Below are 21,990 nucleotides of genomic sequence, written 5' to 3'. Positions count from 1 at the left end.
GGGAGATCCTTGTTAAAATTCCCCTAGCTCCCCCTCCCGTCTTACCAGCACGACAGGGGAATGCCAGTCCCACCTCCATCACCAGCACCTCTGGGGAGAGCCCCAGCTCCTCCTGCCACAGCCATCCTGCCGACACTTGTGATCTAGGGATGGACGCGGAACGGGTCCAGTTCGGGGGATGAATAACGTATTTTATGTATGGTGTTAAAGGTCCCCCCCGCCCAGTTTTTAGGTTTAGAATTTTTGAATGGTTTTGAAATTTGCCCATGTTCATACAAAACTAACTCCAGCTGTGGTAGTTCAGAGTGACTGTAGTGGGGGAGAGTGGGCAAGCAAGCAGACTGCTGTGGAGCAACCTGGCCTCTGAGCAGGTTTTGTGCAGGAGCTGTGTCCCCTCCACACTGTGGGGTCAATGAGATACTAGTTTAATAATCCTGCACAGGGCTGCAGAGAGCCACCCTGGCTGGGAAGCCCAGCTAGAAGTTGCTGCCTCCTTGTAGTCCAAACTTAGGTGCTTATCTCAGAGGTGTGGGGTGGGGCTTAGCGTCATCCAGTTGGCTGCCTCAAGCTAGGACCTGGCTTCTGCAAATCCTGTTCAGTGGTGCCTCTCTCAAGCACTCTAGGTTTTGCAAATCCCAGTAATATGATAGGCTCCTAAGAGTTTGGCTCAGCATTAAAGCACCCAGGACTGTACTGTCCATAGGACAGGGCGGGGTGGCTGCCCCGGCCCCACAGTTTTGGGAGCCCTGGGATGGATGCCCCACCTGTCCTATGGATGGGAGTTGGGGGGGGATTTCCTGGGGCAGAGAGCTGGCAATACAGGCAGGCAGAGGCAGCAGCCAACGGGGATCACCTTCACACTGCCTCCTTCACTACCCCCCTGAACTCAACACGCCATGCTCAGCCACTGCTTCCTGGCCCACGAAGCCCAGCTTCCCCATGGGCTGCTGGAGGCATCCCAGCAGCTTGCACAGAAATGGGGCTCAGCAGGCTGGAAGGATGCAGCAGAGAGCTGCGTGGTGAGTGAGGGAGTGGTAGGGAGGTCAGAGGGTGGTGATATCTTATGGCTGCTGCTGCCACCCATTCAATCCCCTGCCCTAGGTAACCCCCAGCCAGGCTGGTTGGAGTAGGGGCACAGCAGGGGAGGGGTGGGGCTGGTGGCAGGGGAAGGGGCATTGCCCCAGACCCCCCTCAGGATGGCCCCGACCGCACCTGACCTAAAAATACATCTACACAAACACGACCCACACAGCGGCCCAGATCAGCTGACTAAGCCAGTGAGGCTTAGGACTGTGGGGCTAGAAAATTGCTGTGATGTTGGGGCTCACATTGGAGCTCTGGGACCATTCCCTTCATGCAGTCCTGATTGTGGGCTGCAGCCAGAGCCCCACAATTTACCAACAATTTTTAGCCCCATGAGCCCAAATTAGCTGACCCAGGCTGCAGGTCTTTTGTTTCTGCATAGATATGCCCAGAGTCCCTTTGTGAATTGAAGACTTAACACTAGGACAAAGCTATCTGGCCCCAAATATGTACCCACACATCTACCATTTACCCTCTCATTACATGCCCTTTCCTGTTCACATGCTTCCACTCCCTCTCCCCAGTTACCTATATACAGCTTTGAAAAGCAAGCCTGGGGTTCCTCTGGCCATGTCTCCTTTTCTACCTCTCACCAAATATGCAGAGCTGCCTCTCTCGGTGAGCTTTCGCAATGCTCTCTGATTACAAAATGAAATAAGTGAATCATTAATCTCCAGCTCTCCTGGCTTATGGCCTAATGCACAGTGGATAGGGAGCTGGCTGGATGAATCAACCCTTATGAAACAGATTTTAAATTAAATCAAATCATGTTGTTGTTTCTCCAGCTGTGAGTCAGTTTAACAAAAATTTGATTCCCATTCGTTTTTCTGAGACTTTGACTGGTGGAATACCAGTGAAACTTGTGATGTCCATGATGCCAAATGAAACAATCTTCATTTTAGTTTGTACATCGGCCTATACACTTCCTCAAGATTATGTCAGACCTTTGGAAGTCCTGGAAGTTTGTAATAAGGTAGCAGGAAAGGAGTCAAGAACTCCTAACTCAGGTGCTCAGATACCACAGCCAAAGAGGCAATATATGTACCTAGCTCTTACTTACCCCACCACAGTAAGAGGCAAGGGAACGTAGTATTATTCCTTTTACAACATACATGTTAAGTAAACTGCACCTTTTGTACTTGCTGCTAGATCATGTATTCTGACTTTAATGTTTCATTACAACCAGGAAGGGTTGAATACAATTAGCCCAATTCAGCATGTGACACAGCTTTCCTTCCCCCCATCAAATGATTTATTGAATGGACCAGTTGTTACTAGTGTTTGACCAGCTTCAATAGCAATACAAACATCACAGAATGCTGATGCATTCTACTGCCACACAAGGCTGGCTTTGGGGAACAGCAGCCAAAGAGTCAGTTATCTTCTTTCCCTCTCACATATTATCATGTCCAGTTCTAGTTCTTTTACAAGGCATCACTAATATTTTTTGTTTCCTGTTTCAGAGCTTGCTCCATTTCATGAGCCACCATCACTGACCTATGCTATACCAGCCAGGCTACTCTCAAAGCAATTAAGTCAATAATATGTGCATATACAATGGAACGGGTAGAGCAGACTAGAAGTTCCGAGTCCCATGATGCCAGAGAACTAAACACAGGGAAATCAACTAATGAAACAGTTCTACAAGATGAAAAACAGCAGTTGCTAGTGTGTACCTGAGGGTTTATTGTAGTATAATGAATGGAACTGGAGAAAAGAAGGCAGCTGAAAAGTATTTTTTAAGATAGAGATTATACCTATGTCATGGAACTGGAAGGGACCTTGAGAGGTCCTAGAGTGCAGCCCCCTGCACAGCCTGTATCACCATTCCTGACTTTTTTTTTTTTTGCCCCTTTGCTCCAGGTCCATAAATGGCCCCCTTGGGGCAGGGCGAGGCAGAGGGAGCTCACAACCCTAGGTTTACCAGGCCAATGCATGAACCACTGAGCTATCCCTCTCCCCCAAAAGGAAGGATTTCAGAAGGGACTTAGTTTGGCATGGACCAGGGGTCCAGTTAAGCAAATTGGGACCAAGCTGTCACCAAACTGACCTCTCTGCACGTAATGCTGGCTGGCCTCTCTACAGTCCTACAACATTGCCCACCTGGTACATGATGGATTGTTAATGAATTTAACTGGACACAATGTTTCCTCCAAAACATTTTTCCACTTAAAACATATTTCCAGATTTGAGTAAAACAGACAGGTCATGAATCTCTGTCAATTTCAGAGACCTGTACAGTAAAACAAACCTAGCCTTCCAGCCAAAAATACATGTCAAAAACACTGACATTTTTAAATTGAAACACTGATTTTACACAACTTTGTTTTGGAATTTCCTTTTTTTAAAATGAAAAAAATCCCATACAAATGTTGAAATCCAAATAAAAGCCTCCTGAGAGGTTCTAAAATACACATTTAGTTGATTTTATTTGCCTTCTGGTTTCTGAGCTGTTTGGATGTACTCCGGGCCCATTTTTCAACTTCTCTGAAATCATGAAATTTAGAAAATCACTTTTTAAACACAAAAGAAAGCAGAGACTCTCATATAATGTTAGGATTTCAGAAGCTGGGAACTCATTAAACCCATGAGAACTGTCAGCACTTCCAGTCTTGCAAATTGTTCCTTATTCCTCCAATTGTATTCATTACAAAGTGTTTAACTCCCACACGTATCCTACAACTGCCAAGTCCTGTTCCTTCCATACTGACTGTGGAGGGGTCTGCTTGCCCTGAAAATACTGTAGTTCTGTCTCGGAGAAGGGACAACATTTTGGAATGATCCTGTCCATGAGGCACGCACCCCTGCCCTTGCAACATATATTTTGGTCATCTGGTAGCATCTAGGTAGGGAATTTGTGCCTAACAAACAGTAGGAGTCACATCCTCTGTAGATGTAAATCAGTGTCACCCAATAGCATCTGGCTCCGACTCACTGATGGAGATGCCTGGTAGAATTTGGAGAACTGGGTAGAAGGAGTATTAAAAGCAGCTAATATTCATTAAAAGAAGTGTTTCCTGGTATTAACATGCTCTAATACCCCAGAATAATACCAGATCAGTGCTTCTACAAGCAGAACCTCATCTCAACCAGGACTGCAAGGTATTACCATTGGGCAGGACTCTGAGTGATCCCCAGAAATCCTGGCTACAACCTTCAGCAAGTGGAAGCGCATGTCCCCTGGTACAGCCCCTTCAGTGATGGCGTGTGGGGAACAGTCTGTTCAGGGCATGCTTTCCCAGGCTGTTCCATGCAGCTGCCAGTACCAATAGCTCCCCCACCAACACCAGAAGCACAGACAGCAAAACGATGGCTTCATAATGCACAAGGATGCTGGGGCAAGGGGGCTTGTGACTCCCCAGTGTACCAGCACTGAGCAGATGTTGGTTATCCCCAGCAAACAAAGCATCTCAGAGTCCACAGCACCCACCAGACAATCAAAGGTAAATGCCTTTGGCACTAAACCAGGCATTAGATCTCTGTAACTTTGAACTTTATTACATTATGGGGGAAGATTTTGCAATTGTTATAACGTGACTATTTGGCATCATAACACTATCACTTCACTCACTTACTAAAAAATGTGTTGTTCTTCACAGGGAAAAAAAGTTATACAATTTCCATTTCCTAGAAACCCTGCCTATACCATGGATTCTTAGTGCTGGCTCTCAAATGCTGCCAACTATTCGCGTCATCATAGCTATAATGCTCCATGGCATGCAGCCAAGCTGAGTCAAACTGTGGAAATAAATTGAATCAGTGCTTGGCCAAAGAGCATTCATAAGCGGAGAGGTTTAGTTGACAGTAGGGAGAAGGGTGATACATGCACATTTATTCTCTGCTATGGCTTTTGATCTCCATTTGCCAAAAGTCCAGTAACACACAATCAAGCTAGATGACACAGGTTATGCTGGGTGTTATAACCTTGGGATATTGCAGCTGAGAAGAATTACATGTTAGTTTCCTTTGGAAATTCTAGATTACTATATTGATATTGACCACAGTTGGCATATGGCTTAAAGAACACAGTACTTTCAATGCTTTTCATCTTCTGGGCAAAGAGCACACAATGGTTTAAAAGTAATTGTGAAATTAACTGCTGAACTTGCACAGGTCTGACAAGTTCAGCAGTTAATTTCACCTGTTGATTACAGAGAAGTTACACACCTTATCCAATGCAATGAAGGAAAAATTTGGCAAAGCCAGCAACAGAGCCTGGGTTTCCTGAGCTGGGATATATGACAGCTAGACAATATTTTCCTCTGCTTTCCCAACAGGATTTGTGTGGTGCTTCATAGCAATGCAACCACTTCTGCGGTAGAACACAGCAACTGTTACAACCATCAGCAAAGGTCTGAGGGTATGTCTACACAACAACTTTATTCAAAAATAAACTATTCCCAAATAACTTATTCCAAAATAACACTGCTACACACAAAAATGCATTTCAAAATAGCACTTAACTATTCCAAAATACATCATTTAAACACAGAGCCTACTTGAAAACAGAGCCATTATGGCTTGTTTCGAAAAAGCAGTCTCACTGTAGAAACTAGGATAGTTATTTCAAAATAACTTTGCTGTGTAGACCTACCCTGAGAAAGTCCAGCATAGTAGAGTGAAAATGAATCTCCCATTCAAAATGCAATAACAAATGAGAGGGAAGTTGCTGGATCTCAGTATATCAAACAGGCTGATATAGCAAATGAATTCTTAAAAAAAACTTCTCACTGTGGGGAGAGCAATTTGGAGTAATGTTGGATAATCAGAGGGCACATGCTACTGGATATTTTATGTAGATAGCAACACCCTGTGCATAACTCCTTCCCACTCTTCTCTCCACTTAAAAAAAAAAATCTCTAAAGTCAAGAGAGCTTTAAGTCGTGAGAACACAGCAAGATGCAGCTCGCAAACACCAGCATGAGCCCCAACAGAGCAAGAGAAGACAAAATGATGGAATGAGAAGTCATGTTGCCAGAGACCTCCAAAGAGTGAACAAAAGCAGATTGTGAGACACTAAAGATAAAATATTCACATCAGATTCTACCTCACTCTTTTCCCATCCCCAGGCTCCCACCCCAGCTTTACACAGCTCCAGATAAGGATGTAGAAACGTAGGACCTCCTTTGCCACCCTCTCCTGTTATGCCAACTGCAGCTCAGCTGCAGATCACACCTCTAATTTCTTTTTTCTATGTTGAGATCACTGCATTCTCCACCACTCTAGCATTAGTGTTCAGGCTGATGTCCTTTCTACTGTTTATTTTTTTACCAAGAGTCACTTAGCCCTCCCTGATGGAATACACATGCTGCCATTCCCACACTATAGCTTCACATTAACATCACTTGCTTTGGGGATCTTCTTGTTCCAACCCAGCTCGATTATTTTCCTCACAATGTGTGTCCATAGGGAGGTCTTCATCCAATGAGGCAGTGGCTGATTAGGATGATCCCTCTGCACTCCTTCAGCCCTTCCATGTCTGATGAGGAGATGGTGTCTTAAATCAATGGTTATCAAGCTTTCCAGGCTACTATTCCTCTTTCGGGGATCTCTCTTCACTTAAACTATTCGCTTACCAAAAATCAGAAAATATGGAAGTGTCACAAAATTACCAAAAGAGTGCTTACTCTCTCATTTTAAGCCATAGTTCTAATATACAACATTTTGACTATAAATGTTGTACTTAAACTTCAGTTGCACAATCCAGTCTTGGAGTACCAGCGGGCCAGGAAGAGGTTGGTCTGCTCCAGTTGGCTAAGCCCTGTACCTTCCCGCCACTGTCCTGCTCTGTCTCCTAGCACTAGGCCCCCAAAGGATGTAACCTTGGGGATTACTAGGGATGGGGAGCTGGTGTGGAGTGTCAGCAGTGGTAACCCCTGAGGCCACCTCCCTCAGGAGTTGGGGTGCTATGGGAGGAAAATAATGGAGTGATGACAGGAAGGGGCAAAGCTTGGGCAATAGAAATGGATGGACCACTCCCCGGCCATTGGTACTCCGAGGTCAGATTGTACATCTACTCCAGCTGGGGATGGCCCACAGGCTGGGAGTCTGAGACCCCCTGGTGTAGTACATAGAGTAGTATAAAACACATTATTGTCTCTATGAAATTTTAGTTTGTACTGATTTTGCTAGTGCTCTTCATGTAGCTGGTTGTAAAAATATAAGCAAGTAGCTAGATGAGTTAATGTACCTGTGGAAGATCACTGTGTGCCCTCTTTCCTCCACCAATGGTACACCTATTCCTGATTGAGAACCACTGTCCTAAAACAATCCCACTTCTGTTTCACCTTGAAATTGTTTACTCTTCTTCCCTCCTGTTCTCTCTCACCCCTCTGCCCATGGAGGACAGCATGTCCTGGTGTCAATATTTTCTGTGGAGCATTATAGGTTTGTTTAATAAAAACCTAGGTAACTCTTCACTCTGAGTTCTACTTCTCTGAAAGTGCGCGGAACTTTGTTGTTAATACAGCTGTGGGAAGTTAACAAAAACAAACACAAACACAAAACAAAGAAGCCCCACAAGAAATTGCTAAAGAATCATTCAAGTAGCTTGCATGAATGCTGAGTATTTCTTAGCTTTCATACCCTTTGCAGATTTGCTTTACAACTACAGCAGGAAAATCCTGTGAAAGAAAGGCATGTTAATAAATTATATTAAATGCTTTATTCATTTGCCTTGGAGAACAGGCCTGACTACTGGAGAGAAGGTAACTGCGACTGAATGAAAAAGCCTTTAAGTTCTATTACACAGATGTATAAGACATTAGATTTTGTTGCAACATCTCAGGAACTGGCATATCAAATTTTACTGTCTCCATATATTACCTTTTCCACCCCCACCCCCACCACATATTCTGTCATTGTTAAACTTCTGATCTTCTCTTCCAGTATGATAAGTGCGGACTGTAACAGGGTTACATCAAGGTCTGGACAAATATCCTTAATCACAGCCTCTCTTTTCCATCTTCACCCCTTAGGTATAAACAAGGCTGGAAGAATAGAACAAACATTTTCCTACCTTCCATGTGAAAAGTGGATTGGCGCGTACTTCTGTCCTGTATGAGCCTCTCCAAAAAGCCAGCCAATGTAAATCCAGCTTTAAGGAAACTAGGGTTTTAACATTGCCTGTTTGGCTTTAACCAGCACTGTCAGGATCCCACCCATGGCTGGGTGGAGAGTCCCTCATGAAAGAGATGGAAAAACTGCAGTTCATTGAAACCTCCCCAAAAGTTTTAGATTCTTAAAAGTCATTCTCCTCCTGTCTTCAGTACTTTTGCCTTGCCACTTCTTTTTCTCTGCATTACCTATGAGGAGCCATGCTGACTGTGAATAGCTGGTCAGCAACAGTATCGGCAAAGTTAGTTTGCAATTCAGTATGATTTCTACTGTGTCACATGTGTGGATGTTATGGATGCAAAAATTGAGACTGACCTGTGCCCAAAAGAGCTATCATTTAAATCAGTTAAAGGGATAAGGTAAGGAGAGGTCTGGGAAGCATTCAAACTACAGCAGTAGGAGATATTGACAAACTATGACATGGAAGTAAATGCCTAGGTATGGTGCAGTTTTTTCAGTACTAAAGGAACCAAGGACATATTTGTCTGTTGGTTGGAATTTTACCATGGGCACTACCCAGCATTTGAAGAGGTGAAGAATGAAAACATTGCAGATTGGTACTTTTGCACTTGACCTGCATTCTGCCTTGAAGGTATTTTCCATGTTTAAACAATTTTTACTGTAAACCCCCTTTGTCTAAAAGAGCCTCTTGGGAAGATCCTTTGGGCTGTAGAAACTGCAAATCCCATGATGCCTTGGGGAAAAGGAAGGAAACTGTTGCTTTTTTACCGGACAAGGAGTGAAGATGGTAGTTTCCATGTTTTGGAAAACTAGAGCCTGCAGCTGAGGACTGGCTGGGCGGGGGGCGGGAAAACCTTCAGAAAAATTGCTGTATTTATCTCTGCCTTTTACAGTGCTGCAGGAGCCAGAGCCAGTGTCAGAGGGGCTGTTCAGCTGGTTGCCTTGATGGGGCTGACACACACAACTTGCACCACTCTGTCTTCAAGATCTGCACATGCACCAACCCAAGCAAGCATCTGCAACTCTAACACCCGAAGAGTGTACACTCTGGGGAGGGACAGCTGATGGCTGTGTAAATGCCCAGTCCTATGATTCTATGATCTCCTGCATGGGCAGTCCAATGCAGCACCACACAAAACAATCCAGTTCCCCCAAAAGTTCATTCCTCTGCAGCTCCTTTTACCCTCCAATTTCACAGGTGCTCAATTTAAGACCATAAAGTTTCTGCTTGGGAAAGAGAAGAAACCATCAGAGGGGAGGCTCACCACACATACTGCTCTAGGATTAAGGAAGCTTTTGCTGTGTTTGATCTCTGGTTAGAAACATTATCTCTGAGGAAGAGCCCTGGAAGACTGCATCTGTGCTATTGTTTCCGCCCAGAATGCTCACTGGAGAATTTCAACATGTTTTGAGAGTTGGGGGGCGGGGGGAAGAGATCAAAAATTGGGCAATTTTTCCAAAGAAAAGACCCTGTTTAGGGCTAGATCTGCTGCTGAGTCTGTTAGCTTTCCTGTAGTCCTCAGTCTCTAAGGAAAACAGGCACATGTCTGACATTGACAATATACTGAGTATTTTATTTGAGGAGTGGGGGGAGCACAAAAACGACTCTTACCTGCCTGAGTGTTTTGGAGAAAGCAAAGATGCCAGAGACATGAAGTTTGAATTCAGCTCTCTCAAAGATCTTAGAGTTTGGAGCTGGGATTAAGATCAGACTTCCAGCTGACACTCATCACTTTCTGTCTCGCACATGCACACACGTACCCTTTACTCTAGAGCCACATTTCTATATTAGATTTTTGTCAATGAAACACTGCTCGTCAACAAAACTTGTAGGGCGTCTATGCTAAAAATGTGTTCTGTGGACAGTAAATTGACAAAACGTGGCACTTAAAAGCTGTTGTGTCATGTGGGGGAGAGGCCGAAAGCTGTCAACGGCATCTGTCAACAAAAAAGCTGCATGGATGCTCTGGTTCCCACACAACTATCTAGGGAAGAAGGCACTTAGTTTAAAAGAAAATCGCTGTTCAAGGTGCTCTCAAGAGCTCTGTTTTAGCCTATAGGTTCATTCTGCAAATGAACAAGCACCATAATGAGAGCTTCCTTAAGAGAATTGTTAAATTTACAACAGGGTAGACTGGCAAGAAATAGAAACTAGTTAATGTGGGACTTCAGGGCTGACCCTCCACTTGTTTGGATAACCATAGTTACTTGCTCAGTGCAGATTTCCAGATGCTAACAGAATGCAACAGTTGAGAATTTTCACTATAAGGTAGCCCTGCCCTGGGCAATCCCCCACAAAGGCTGCATCTACACAGCCAAGTTATTTCAAAACAGCCATTATTTTGAAATAAGCTTGCTAGCCTCTACAAAATAAACAAATTTGAAATAGCAGGTGCCTTATTTTGAATTTCATAAGTCTCATTGCAGGAGGAATAAATGCTTGTTTTGAAACAGCTGGTTTGAAATAAGCGCTGTTAAGACACAAAAGAGCACTATTTTGAAATAAGTCAAAATGGCATCCAATGGCATTATCTGAAATGGGCACAATGCCTATTTCTACACTGGCCCCTTTTCACAAGGGGCTGCAAAAATGGCATATCTAAATGTATGAGCCATTGATTTGCATATTCAGTGCTTCATTTGCATAACAGCAGCCACTTGCCATTCCAGAAGTGCTGTTTTCGAAAGCCAAGACAGCCATGTAGTTTCAGTTCCTTCAAAAGGGGGGCTTCCTTTTGAACGAACTGCATCTGTTCTGGCTTTTGAAAACAGCACTTAAGAACATAAGGGCCATTACTGGGTCAGACTAAAAGGTCCATCTAGCCCATCTGCTGACACTGGCCAGTACCAGGTGCCCCAGAGGGGGCAGACCAAAGACAATGATCAAGTGACTCGTCTTCTGTCATCCATCTCCAGCCTCTGGCAAACAGAGGCCAGGGCACCATTCCTATACTCTGGCTAATAGCCTTTTATGAACCTAACTTCTATAAATTTATCTAGCTCTTTGAACTCTTATTGTCCTAGCCTTCACGTCCTCCTCTGGCAAGGAGTTCCACAGGTTGACTCCCAGAATGGGGAGTGGCTGCCATTATGTAGATGAAGTGCTGAATATGCAAATCAGCACTGTGTTTTCATTTTCAATCTGCCATTTTTGCATGCCCCTTTCAAAAGGGGGGGAGCAGTGTAGATGTAACCTGTGTGTCCAGTCATGCTATTTCAAAATACATTCTTGTGCGTAGCGATGTTATTTCAGAATAAACTATTTCAGAATAGCTATTCTGGAATAGATTATTTCAAAACAACACTGCTGTGTAGATGGAGCCTTGGTGAGGAAGTTAAACAAGATAGAAGGGAAAGTTAACACTTTCAGCTATTTCTAGCTATCAAATCAAACAAGTAATGAGCGATACACTCAGATCTCACTCCAGTCTGCATACACTTCTGCTTCTTCTTTTGAAGAAGGCATTTTGTCTACATCTGGTATGAGGTAAATATCTGTCCCCAGTTACCTTCACCTACATTGTGCCCTTGGCTACCGGGCTTTTCCTAGAGTTACTGTTGTAACTGGGAGTTAGCTCTGGCTCAACTCTAAATGGGATCATTGAAAGCACAGTCCATTCTTTCTCTGCAATCAAGAGAAATGAAAATACATGCCTCACATGGCCATCTTCCAGGAAAGGGCTCCAAGAAAAGTGTTTTGTGCACTTTGGCACAGGTTTTGTCACAAAGCCTACATCAGTCATGCTATGATCTCGAGGAATAGAATTGTTTGTGGAGTTTAGTTTGCCTGCTTTTCCTTTGACACAACAGATTACTTACTGTAATTAGAAAGAAAAAGAAAGAAGAAAAAATTATTAAAAGCATTCTAAATGCACAGGTGTCAAACCCACACATTTGGTTGCCTAAGGGGGAGAAAAAAAGACTTAGGTTTTAATACAGTTGCTTTTAAGAGGGAAGTTAAATGTTTGCAAGAACATGATTCTGTGAGATGGATTCAGGGCATATATTCACCCTAAAGTCTTTCCAGTCAAAAACAGGAACAGATTTTTCTGCTCCCTTCGCCCCCACCCCCCAGCATCATAAAATGACTTTTGTTTCATGTTATGTTCTATAACTAAAGATAATCTGGATTTGGACTGATGTTGCAGTGAGAGAGTCAAAAGCATGCTGTAACAGTTCTTATGACTGATGGATGCAAATTTGGCTAACAGTAATGTTTCCTTTGCATTTATACCTTAGCTGGTGTCCCACTGAACTGAAAAAGAAACCAAGAAAAAGTTTTACACATTCTTTTACAGTTCATCATTGCATTTTAAAAACAGCAGCAGAAGGCAAACAGAAGATGAGAATGGCTGAGGACCTCCACTCACAGAACTTCCCCTTTTCTGTCTCTGATTGACATGCCAAGGAGGAAAAATTCCTTTTGGAATCCAGCTTTACTGATCAATTTAATTGTCACGAGAAAAAAAAATCATGTCTAAATATATAATCTTAAACAGTAACATAGGTCCCATAGGAGCTTATGTAGGCTACACTACAGCAATCGACCCTCTTGCTTCCTTAGCTGAGCTGTTGAGCTCTCAGATGAGTGGGAGGAAGGCAAGCTACTTGGCAGTGGAGTTCCCTGCTAGCCAGTGCTTCCCATTTTAGGTTGCTAGTACTAAGTCGACTAATGCTCTGACTATAGCAAGGCAGCTTTATTGCTTTGCTGTCTAAACCCTTTGACTCTCTCCCTCACTGTCAATTCTTACTTGTTGCATAACTTCCGAAGATTGAAGTTTTCCTGGGGTAAAGTTCTGCCCCTGAACTCACTATGATAGCGTCTAACTCAGACCTTCCCTTTGTTCCCAAGGTCAGGAATCTTGGATTGACCTCCGACTCTGAACTCTTACCTCCTACAGCTGCCTTATCTGTCCATCTGTCTATCACGGCCTCCCATCCAGCATTGCCAGAATTCTTCCTAGCCTTGGCCTTGGCTCCAATGCAGTGCTCCTTCATTCCCCAGCATGACTATTACAACTCCGTCCCACAGGGTCTTTATAAATACTTAATTTTCTTTACATTTCAAGGGTCCAGAAAATCATGGCCCAGGCTAGTGTCCTTATCGAGAAAGCAGGAAGATTTCCCCATCCCAATCCTGCATGCTTTTTGGAGGATTTCTGTCTACTTCAACATCCCTTTCAATATTGCTTTCTGGGTATTCACAGAATTCTTTAAGTGTGGGCTCCAAAAACACCCTTGTGTAAGGCTGACAGACCCGGGTTGCCGGCCCCAGGTATAGAAGCTGTGAGTATAGGGTCTAAAGCCCTGCACTCTACCACATGAGCTGAAGGCCAGCTGGTTCTCAGCAGAGGCTGTGGAGCAGAGACTTCACTCACCCCTGATGAGTTTTCAGCGCTGCTGGGTACTACACTTGGATGACCTTACAGTCATGTGCATGTTCACTCTGCTCCAGATGATTTAGGGCATTAGCAGCTAAGGGAAGGATGTGACTGTTTAAAAAACAAAACACCTTTGCTTTATGGGGCAATCTGAGTGCAGTGAATGGGAATAACAGTACCAAAGAGGACCCGAGTACTACTGATAGTCAAAGCCCCAGGCAAGAGCACACAGTAAGAAAAGCATTATCCACTTACAAGTCCCTGGTGGGCTTTTCCCTTTCAAAATATAGATCACTGTGAATGTTTTACCAAGCTTTGGCCCATGGAAACACAGCTGAGTTCCTTTCCCAGAGGAAACTGCAGACCCTGATTGCTCTATGAAAATAAATTATTTTATTATTGAATGCTACAGCCATCAGTGTTCCACCCCCTCCTCCTTCCCTCACACTCTCAGTTTTACTAAGTGTTCTTAAAAGGTTATAAAGTTAAAGGCATGACCCTCTCCCCCCCATTAAAAATGATCAAGGGGCCCTGGGACATGAGCATGCGTGTAACTGACTGATTTATTGAAAGTTATGCTGCAAGACAGGTAATGAAAAGAAAACCATTGTCCCTTTGCATAAATTAGTGGAATGTTCATGAGACTATCCAGGCAGAAATTACTCACACTCTGGAGCACAATGACCATGTTCATCTATTTGGCAGGGACACAAAACAAGCTTGTGTACAAGTGCAATTCTGCACAATTCCACATCCCAGATCAGGGAGCAAAGACTAAATTGGAACAGATGTGCTCCTCTTTGCTGAAGGAAGCAAGCAACTGTCTCCTGAAAAGAGGAATGCACCTGAAGAAGAAGTGCTCCAGAATGGGATGGCTACTTGGGCCTACAAAAGACATGATAATTTTAGAGAAGAGAAGCCCTCACCTTTTAAATTGATGGCCATATGAAGGTTAGAACACAGATCTCGGGGTATGTCTTTGATACCGGGAAGACTGATCGACCCTGTCAGGGTTGATTTTCCAGGGTTTGATTTCACATTCCTAGTGGGGGTGTTGGGATGCATGAAAGAGAATAATCAGGGGTTGTCAGTCAATCCCTGTACCCTTCAGTCTTGTGAAGAGTACGGGAGGCTGCTGGGGGAGTTCCTCCTGTCTACGTCCCTCAGTGAGGACAGCCAGGGAAGTTGATGGTAGATAACTCTGTTCAAGCTACACAATCACCATAGCAGGATTTGTGCATCTGCAATTGACTTTAAGATCTAACAGACATGCCTCAGTCAAACAGTCTTTTCTCTGCTGCTGGTATTATAAAAGCATTACAAAACAGCACCATTGACATAATATTGAAGGATAACAAAAAATGGTGATGGGCTAATACCTGCTTTTTTTTTTTTTTTTTTTTTTTTTTTTTTTAAATAATTCCCTCAAATACATAGACTTATCAGATAAAATCTTGACCCTACAGACGTCACGGACCAAACTCCCACTGACTTCAGTCAAGATCTCAAGCATAACTGCTCATGCAAATTATGGAGCCTTATCACACTACAATGCTACACCCAACTTCCCTTAAGGAATTGTTCCATTTTCATGATAAACTCAGTACCTGGGAGTGTCCTGTCTATAAGTTATTTACTTGCTACTTACCTGTAAGGAAAGGTTTTTCCAATGCTCACGGTATTAGAGAAGTTCACAAAAATTTCAACCAAGATTCAAGAAAAAAATACATTTGTCTAAACTTAAATATTCCTCTAATATGTTTTCAGCACATAACAATGTAGCATGGTTCTAATGCTTGAAAACCAAAACAAAGCTGACTACAAAAAGTGTGACTATTTTCATTGGCCAAACAGAATGAAATTAATAATCTTATGTGGTCAAAAACAAACAAGATTTTAAACAACTATTTCATATTTTAGATAAATGTTAAGTGAGAAGGAAGGGTACATACACACACACCCCTCCAACTTCTCAAAGGAGTGCTGCTGCTGGGACCCAGGAAGAGAAGTCCTGGGGAAGCAGGACGCAGGGAAACATCAAGGCAGTAGTAGGAAATGGATGGGAGTGTCTTTATCGCAGAGGGGAGGAGAGGCTAAGTGAAGAGACACACACACACACACACACACACACACACACACGTGCGTGCGCACAAAGAGGGATGAGTTAAAGTCTTAAATAGCTCATGGTTTTGGGTGGCCCGACCAATTTCTTGAAGTCAGCAATGCTGTGAAAGGCAAGTGTAGTGTAACTCCCCATCTCTCCCAACAAGGTCAGAAGGGAAATGCAGGGCCCTCATTCCTGTCTCATCCCCCCCAGCCTCCAGTGCTCCCCCTGGAAGGGCTGGTGCCATGAGAGAGTGGGTTTTTACAGTGTTCTGCCATGACAGGAAGTTACAGGATGCAGAAAGGGCTGTGGCTTGGAGCAACATGAGCTAATAGATCTCAAAAGGGGCTTCAGCCAACTTTCTTATTAAAGTAACTGTTTATGCTCCTCCTAGTCTGCTCTTACCAGTTACACATAAAATAAGGCACAAGCCACAAGCTGTGGTCATTGAACCTGAGCGTTCTTCAGTTAAAGAGTCCAGAAGGGCAGTTTTTTCTAACTCCTGCATGACAGATACTTTGTGGGACTGCTCCCACAAGGTAAGCACATTTAAAGAGGAATATACTGGTTCAGAGTAAAATGACTTCTCCCAACTTCTCCCACAATGGACCAGTGACAAACTGGACTAAAACCCAGCAGGCTAAGATTGAGATCAATACAGTATGCAAAGACCTGCATGTTAATTTTAGTTTTGATAACTAACCACGTTGGCAGTCACTACAATGTCCACTATCAAAGGTGGTATAAGATCACTAAACAATGATCCATTTGTTCTTGAAGGTTTGATGTATTACCAGGGAAACCCATTATGTTCCTCTAACATTTGCACTGTGAATACACAACTGCCAGCTCCACACCTTCCAGTATCATGAGTCAGGCCTCACATCATTATGGTGGCTTAAAGATCAGAGATCTGAAAAATGTATGTTTCAGCTTTTTTCTTTGCCTTTTGGTTTCTGAACCATTTTGGTGCATTTGGCTTATGTTTTCAAACATTTCTCTGCAACACTGGGAGCTAGAAACTTACTGTTTTCCTTTAAATGAAAGCGGAGATTCTCATATAATTGCACCATTTGGAGTTAAGTAATGAACAACTTCAGATTTTGCATGAAGCCTCAATGAATACACAGGAGTTGGCAACGCTGCAGCATCACTTACAGGGCATATCCTGCTGTCTCAGAGTAGTCCATACATTCAGAACTGTAATGATTTCAGAGAACACTGGACAAAAAAAAAAAAAAATGTGCTCATTTTCTAGTATTCAAGAGAACACAAAGAATTTGCAGGCAGTGGCCCCGTTTCTTGTAAGATCAAAGGTTATAATGTTGTGAATTTCTGAGCTTCTTCAAATGCTACTGGAAAAGGGCCAATTCCCACTCCCCCCTCCCCCCACAGAAGAGAGCCTGACCCCCTACGTTGTTCCTGGACTCTCAAAACACTGAAGCCAGAGATACCCAAGGGGGGAAAAAAAGGCGGGGGTTATTTTTAGACTGTTTACAAGAAAGAACTGTTCTTGAGGTATCAGCCTTCAAATGGTAAAGAATAGCACTAATGCAAATCATTTCATTGCTATAGTTATAACAGCAAGAGCACTGGTAATCTCATAAGTACATGTGATATTCTGAGACAGAACCAGAATGAATAGGATGTCTGTCATCCCCCGCTCCACCCTAAATAAAATGGGCGGAGGGGCTGGGTAGTTTGGCTATGGGGGAGGGCATTTAAGTCAATGCTTGTAACTCACCAGAGCTGCCGGAGTCACTGCTGCTGCCACCACACCACTTCTCCCACCAAGCAGGGGGTTGTGGGTAAGGAGCAGGTGGACAGCACTCCTGCGTGCGGCTCTCAGTGGGAGCCACATTTAAAGGCTCTAAGAGCCATATGTAAACTTGAAAACCATGGTTTGGCCGCCCCATATTTGCCACACTGCGGTGTCCTGTTCGCCACTTGTGTCAAACGTATTGGACATCCCTGAGCTAGAGTACCGTCAACTTCTTTAGCTGCCTTTTAAGTCTCTTTGCTACATCCCACTATTTTGCAGAAGACGAAAGTGCTCTCCCTGAATACTGTGAGGCTGCTGGAGCCCTCTCTGCATTCTGCCTGGTGCATGCTGGTTCCTTTATGTGAAGGGTGGAAGAGTTGCCTTGGAAAAGTCGCTCATGGTGGGATGGAGGTGAATACATTTTATTTTGATGGGTTCTCATTTTGCTTCACTGAGTAGGGCCCCACCTGGCAGAGTGACAATTACTAAATTTTCATCCTAATTTAAAAGGAAAATGTACCTCTCTATCTCTGCTCTTGGCGCCGCCCCCCCCCCCAACCCCTTTGGACATCACTGCTCTCTGCTGCCGTACTTGCCAAGCAATCCTCCTCCAGACTCCTCTGTACTGTACATTTTGTCATTTTCCTCTGCCAAAGTCAGAGACATCCTTGAGACCCGCCCTGTTCTTCAGCTGGGAAACAGAGCCAGCACCACTGAATGATTGTTTTGGCTGTTGCACAGCCAGAAACAATGTAATGAAATCATGTGAATGTCCCCTATCTAATGCTGATTGGAACATACCAAACAGTTCCTCTTTCACAACCAGCCTTTTAAAACTATTTCCATGCTAGTTACTGTCTCATAGCCCACCATCTCATGTAAGCAATTGTCTTTCCTTGAAGGTCACATAGAGCAGCAAAACTAGCCAATATGGGATGATCCAGCCCAAAGTGAGGAATTGCTCATAGCTGCATGTTTAGAAACTGGCCCAGCTGAATGAAGCTGGGATGGGATTGGCTAGTACAATACATCCAGGAAGACAGCTTCAGGCTTCTAACTATATCATCTCTGTATGAAGCCAGTAAGAGATGTTTGGGTGCTCAAAAAAATATCACTTAAAAAAATCAGGACTCGTTGAGGTAGGTCAGAGCTGGAACAATCTAGGTCAAAATGGATTAAGACTCTGGGGACACTAGCTTTCAGTAGATTGGCCCAGTTCTTGATACAGAATGAATGTGGGAAAAACTCAAACATATGGAGATGTTCTGGAGAAGGATCAATGCCCCAGTGGAGAAACCACGGCTCTTTGTTCACTTAAATTTTTAAAGGAGAAGGCCATCTCTGTAATTCATCAAAAGGGACTAACATCTTCTGCACAGGGATGCCAGCTAGCCAGGACATGATTCTTCATGAAGGACCAAGGGATGGCCTGTGCAGCCAAACACTTATACTGTTCATTAGGACAGAGGCAAAGCACGTCCTTTTAAAAGGTTATTATGGATTGCTGCATGAGTACAGTCCAGGTAAGGGGCTGGAAAGCCCCCTAAAACAGGGGTATGCCTCCTGGGTGATGCCGTATGAAGACTGATGTGTGTATTTCAAAGTACATTTCTTAGGTGCTACACAAACAGCTTGCACTACAGCATGCCCGGGTGAAGAAGATTGTTCATTAGTTGTCCTTCTCCCCTAGTGCATCAGCACAGCAGGGGACAGGAGTCAACCCTCAGAGCAGGATTTACTGAACAATTCACATTTTTCACACCCTGAAATATTGCACTACTGTTTATTCATGAGTGTTCCATAGGGTAGATATCAATATCTAGTTCCAGCCACCACAGCAACACTAGGACAACCTCTTCAAATTCTGAGGAAATCAGAGTTCAGATCTTTACAGCCATTGCTGCTCACCACTCACAGGCTCCACAACACACCCTAATAGATGCCACTTACCACCACCTAGTGGCAAAAGATACTCATTGCCTAATAGTTACCTATTTTGGTTATCCAATTTACACTTTTGTCTGAACTCAGAAGAGAGCTGGCAAGAGAACTGAAGGACTCCTATTTTGGCACTTTACCTGAACAAAGAGCATCTGAGACTTCTTGGAAAACTACTTTAATGAGACCGGATATTACTTGTTATCTCTTTTCAGATTCTACCTCTCTTTCATTGAAAAGGACCAGAGACAGGTCCAAACCTTGAAGTACAAAATGAAAAAAAATACTTTCTGAAAGATGTCTTGCAAGTTGATTTAAGCCCATGACAGAAGACCAGAGTTAGAGGGGTTGTGTCCGAGTGAAAATTTAAGGAAGGGTCTGAGCTCCAGTCCAAAGTTTAATGCAAGCCACAGCATCCACTTCATAGTAAGACTGGAACTGTTCCAAGATTCTGAAGTGTTCAGACCAAGAAGCTTTTTATTCAAGTCAAGCCAAAGCCATTCAGATGGGTAATGGAACATTTTCTGATTAACAGTTTGTCTGCTCCTACTGCTTAAGACACACCTGTGAGTAAAAAGTATGCTTCCAAGCTACCCTTCCTTCATCTGTCTGGCCATAACCATCTATGCTACGTTTTGTCTGTGCTCATCTGTTGCTCACTCTCAGGTGGATTCACCATTGCCCTTTATTGGGCATCATTATTAAGGCAGTGGGTATCACAACTGTCATGCTGCTGTGGTACACTTATTCTGCACTGCCATGGCAAATTGTGCCAGTCCTTCAGAATGATAGTTTAAGTTCACTAGCACAGATCACCAGGGCCTAAACTCGAGATGCATCAAGAGGAAAGGAGGCCCTGTCAAAATTTACATATCTAACCTACTGTAACTTCATTTAAAAACTAGACAGTCATTCCTCAGGGTTGAAGCCCTGATGGTCTGATAAAGCGAGCATAGGGAAGAAGGAGACACCTAGTGAGCCTCCCATCCGAGGATCGTTAGATTCTTTTTAAGAACATTAGAAAAGAATTTTCTTATTTATTTTACTCTTGTAAATTAAATTTTAGACAAAGTACTTACTCTTGCCCATTACCCATATGGACGTCATTAACACCTCCTGATCTCACATTTGGTAAGGGGACCAGATAACCACATTATGAAAACATCGCCTGTATGTTGTTGTAAATCAAACTGAGCCCTCATGGGGTAAAAACCACCACACCACAGACCGCTCACCCACACCCCACCAAGACAAAAATGACTTTCCAAGCCATCTATTTGCATTAGCATGTGGGGAATATAGAGGTGAGAAACAAGATGGGGCTGAGGTGTATTTTAGACTTCTATGCTGCCAAGTGTTTTGGTTTGGCTTTGGATTTTTTTGGAGTGTGTTGAGAAGGGAGGGAAGGATTGTCATGTTTCTGGGTAGTTATTCCACTAAAGACATAGTATGTAACAGCTTCTCAGGGCAAGCTGAGTTTAAGTCAAAGCCCAATAAAAACAACAGAAGGTCTGCTGTTGACTGTGGTGAATAGGTATGCTTTTTCCTATACTTACATCAAAATTAATAGAAAATGAAGCAATACGGGGCATAACTTTCACCTCTTGCTCCTCCAAGATGAATCTGAGCAGAACCCTTACTATGCTCAGCAGGGCCACATGATTTATATGAGAAGGAGCAAACCTCGAATAATATCCTGTTAAGTCTTTACTCTTGAGCCTTTCATTCCACAGGTTGGTTCAACTGGTGCAACAAAGTGATTTATGGCGAAGACTTTGGCTTTTCAGCCCCTTGCAAGCACTCACTGTAGTTTATATTATAAACCAAAATAGCAACAAATATGCGAAACTGTAACATTTGTAGGAGGAGTTTCTCCTCTTTCAAACATGAGCTGAACTTCACACTGCATGGAGAGGAGCCAGAAGAGATTGATGTGCTCAGAGGGTGCTAAATAAATGCAATTTTTCATATCCTGTTAGTTTTTCAAATATCATTACTATCAGTTCAAACTCCCACCCCACAGCTGTATTTATTATAACTCATTTTTATCCCAAACACCACAATGGAGAAAGGATTGAAGATTCTTTTCCCCACAGTCACAACAGAAAGCACAACATATGGAATGGGTCCTTGCGATCTATAACGCTGAGTGCATTGTACAGATCACAACCAGATGACTAGGACAAGAGGAAGTCTGACCCACCATTTATAACAATGTTCACAGGACAGAAGTTTCTTTGAATCACTGGGAGCAAAAGCCACTTCCAAGGGAAAGGCATGTTATTTTTCTGGGACAGAGGGACACATACATTTTTAACCCTTTTTAAAACCAATTACTCTTAGCAGGATGACTAGCACTGACAAGTTCCCGATTGCCTCCTTGGAAACATTTATCACAACATTGTTTTAAATACGGAACATATGTGATAACATTATGCAGGGGAACCCTGGCTGTTTTTGTGCTTCAGCACTAGTTGAACATATCAATAATGAGAAGCATACCTGAGGCACGATTAGGGTCAGTTATGACTGTTTACCAGTATCTCTAATGCTCTGGGTAAAAGGAAACACTATGAACCATAACATAGTTCTCACCAAGTCAAAGTTACAGTCTTGCCCTGCCTTACCAGGGTAATTTGTTCCTG

The 21,990-nt window shown here is 43.4% G+C and overlaps 1 protein-coding gene across 2 annotated transcripts in view; it reads right to left on the bottom strand.

Annotated features, from left to right (window-relative positions):
- LOC142021247 (rho GTPase-activating protein 7-like) overlaps positions 1-21,990 on the bottom strand; it is a 144,767-nt gene that overhangs the window by 107,779 nt on the left and 14,998 nt on the right. The window contains exon 1 of one of the 2 annotated variants that reach the window (XM_075009834.1): positions 16,673-16,733. The exons of the other annotated variant lie outside the window; for it this stretch is intronic. Within the exon in view, the coding sequence (XP_074865935.1) occupies positions 16,673-16,718 (46 nt within the window). The 5' untranslated portion in view covers positions 16,719-16,733. Of the gene's footprint in view, positions 1-16,672; positions 16,734-21,990 lie in introns of those variants that run through there. 2 annotated transcript variants of the gene reach the window in all.

The sequence above is a fragment of the Carettochelys insculpta genome, chromosome 15, assembly GCF_033958435.1.
Source record: "Carettochelys insculpta isolate YL-2023 chromosome 15, ASM3395843v1, whole genome shotgun sequence".
Classification (NCBI taxonomy): domain Eukaryota; kingdom Metazoa; phylum Chordata; order Testudines; family Carettochelyidae; genus Carettochelys; species Carettochelys insculpta.
Note: the sequence above shows the minus strand (reverse complement) of the source record. Positions and strands in the feature narration are given on the sequence as shown.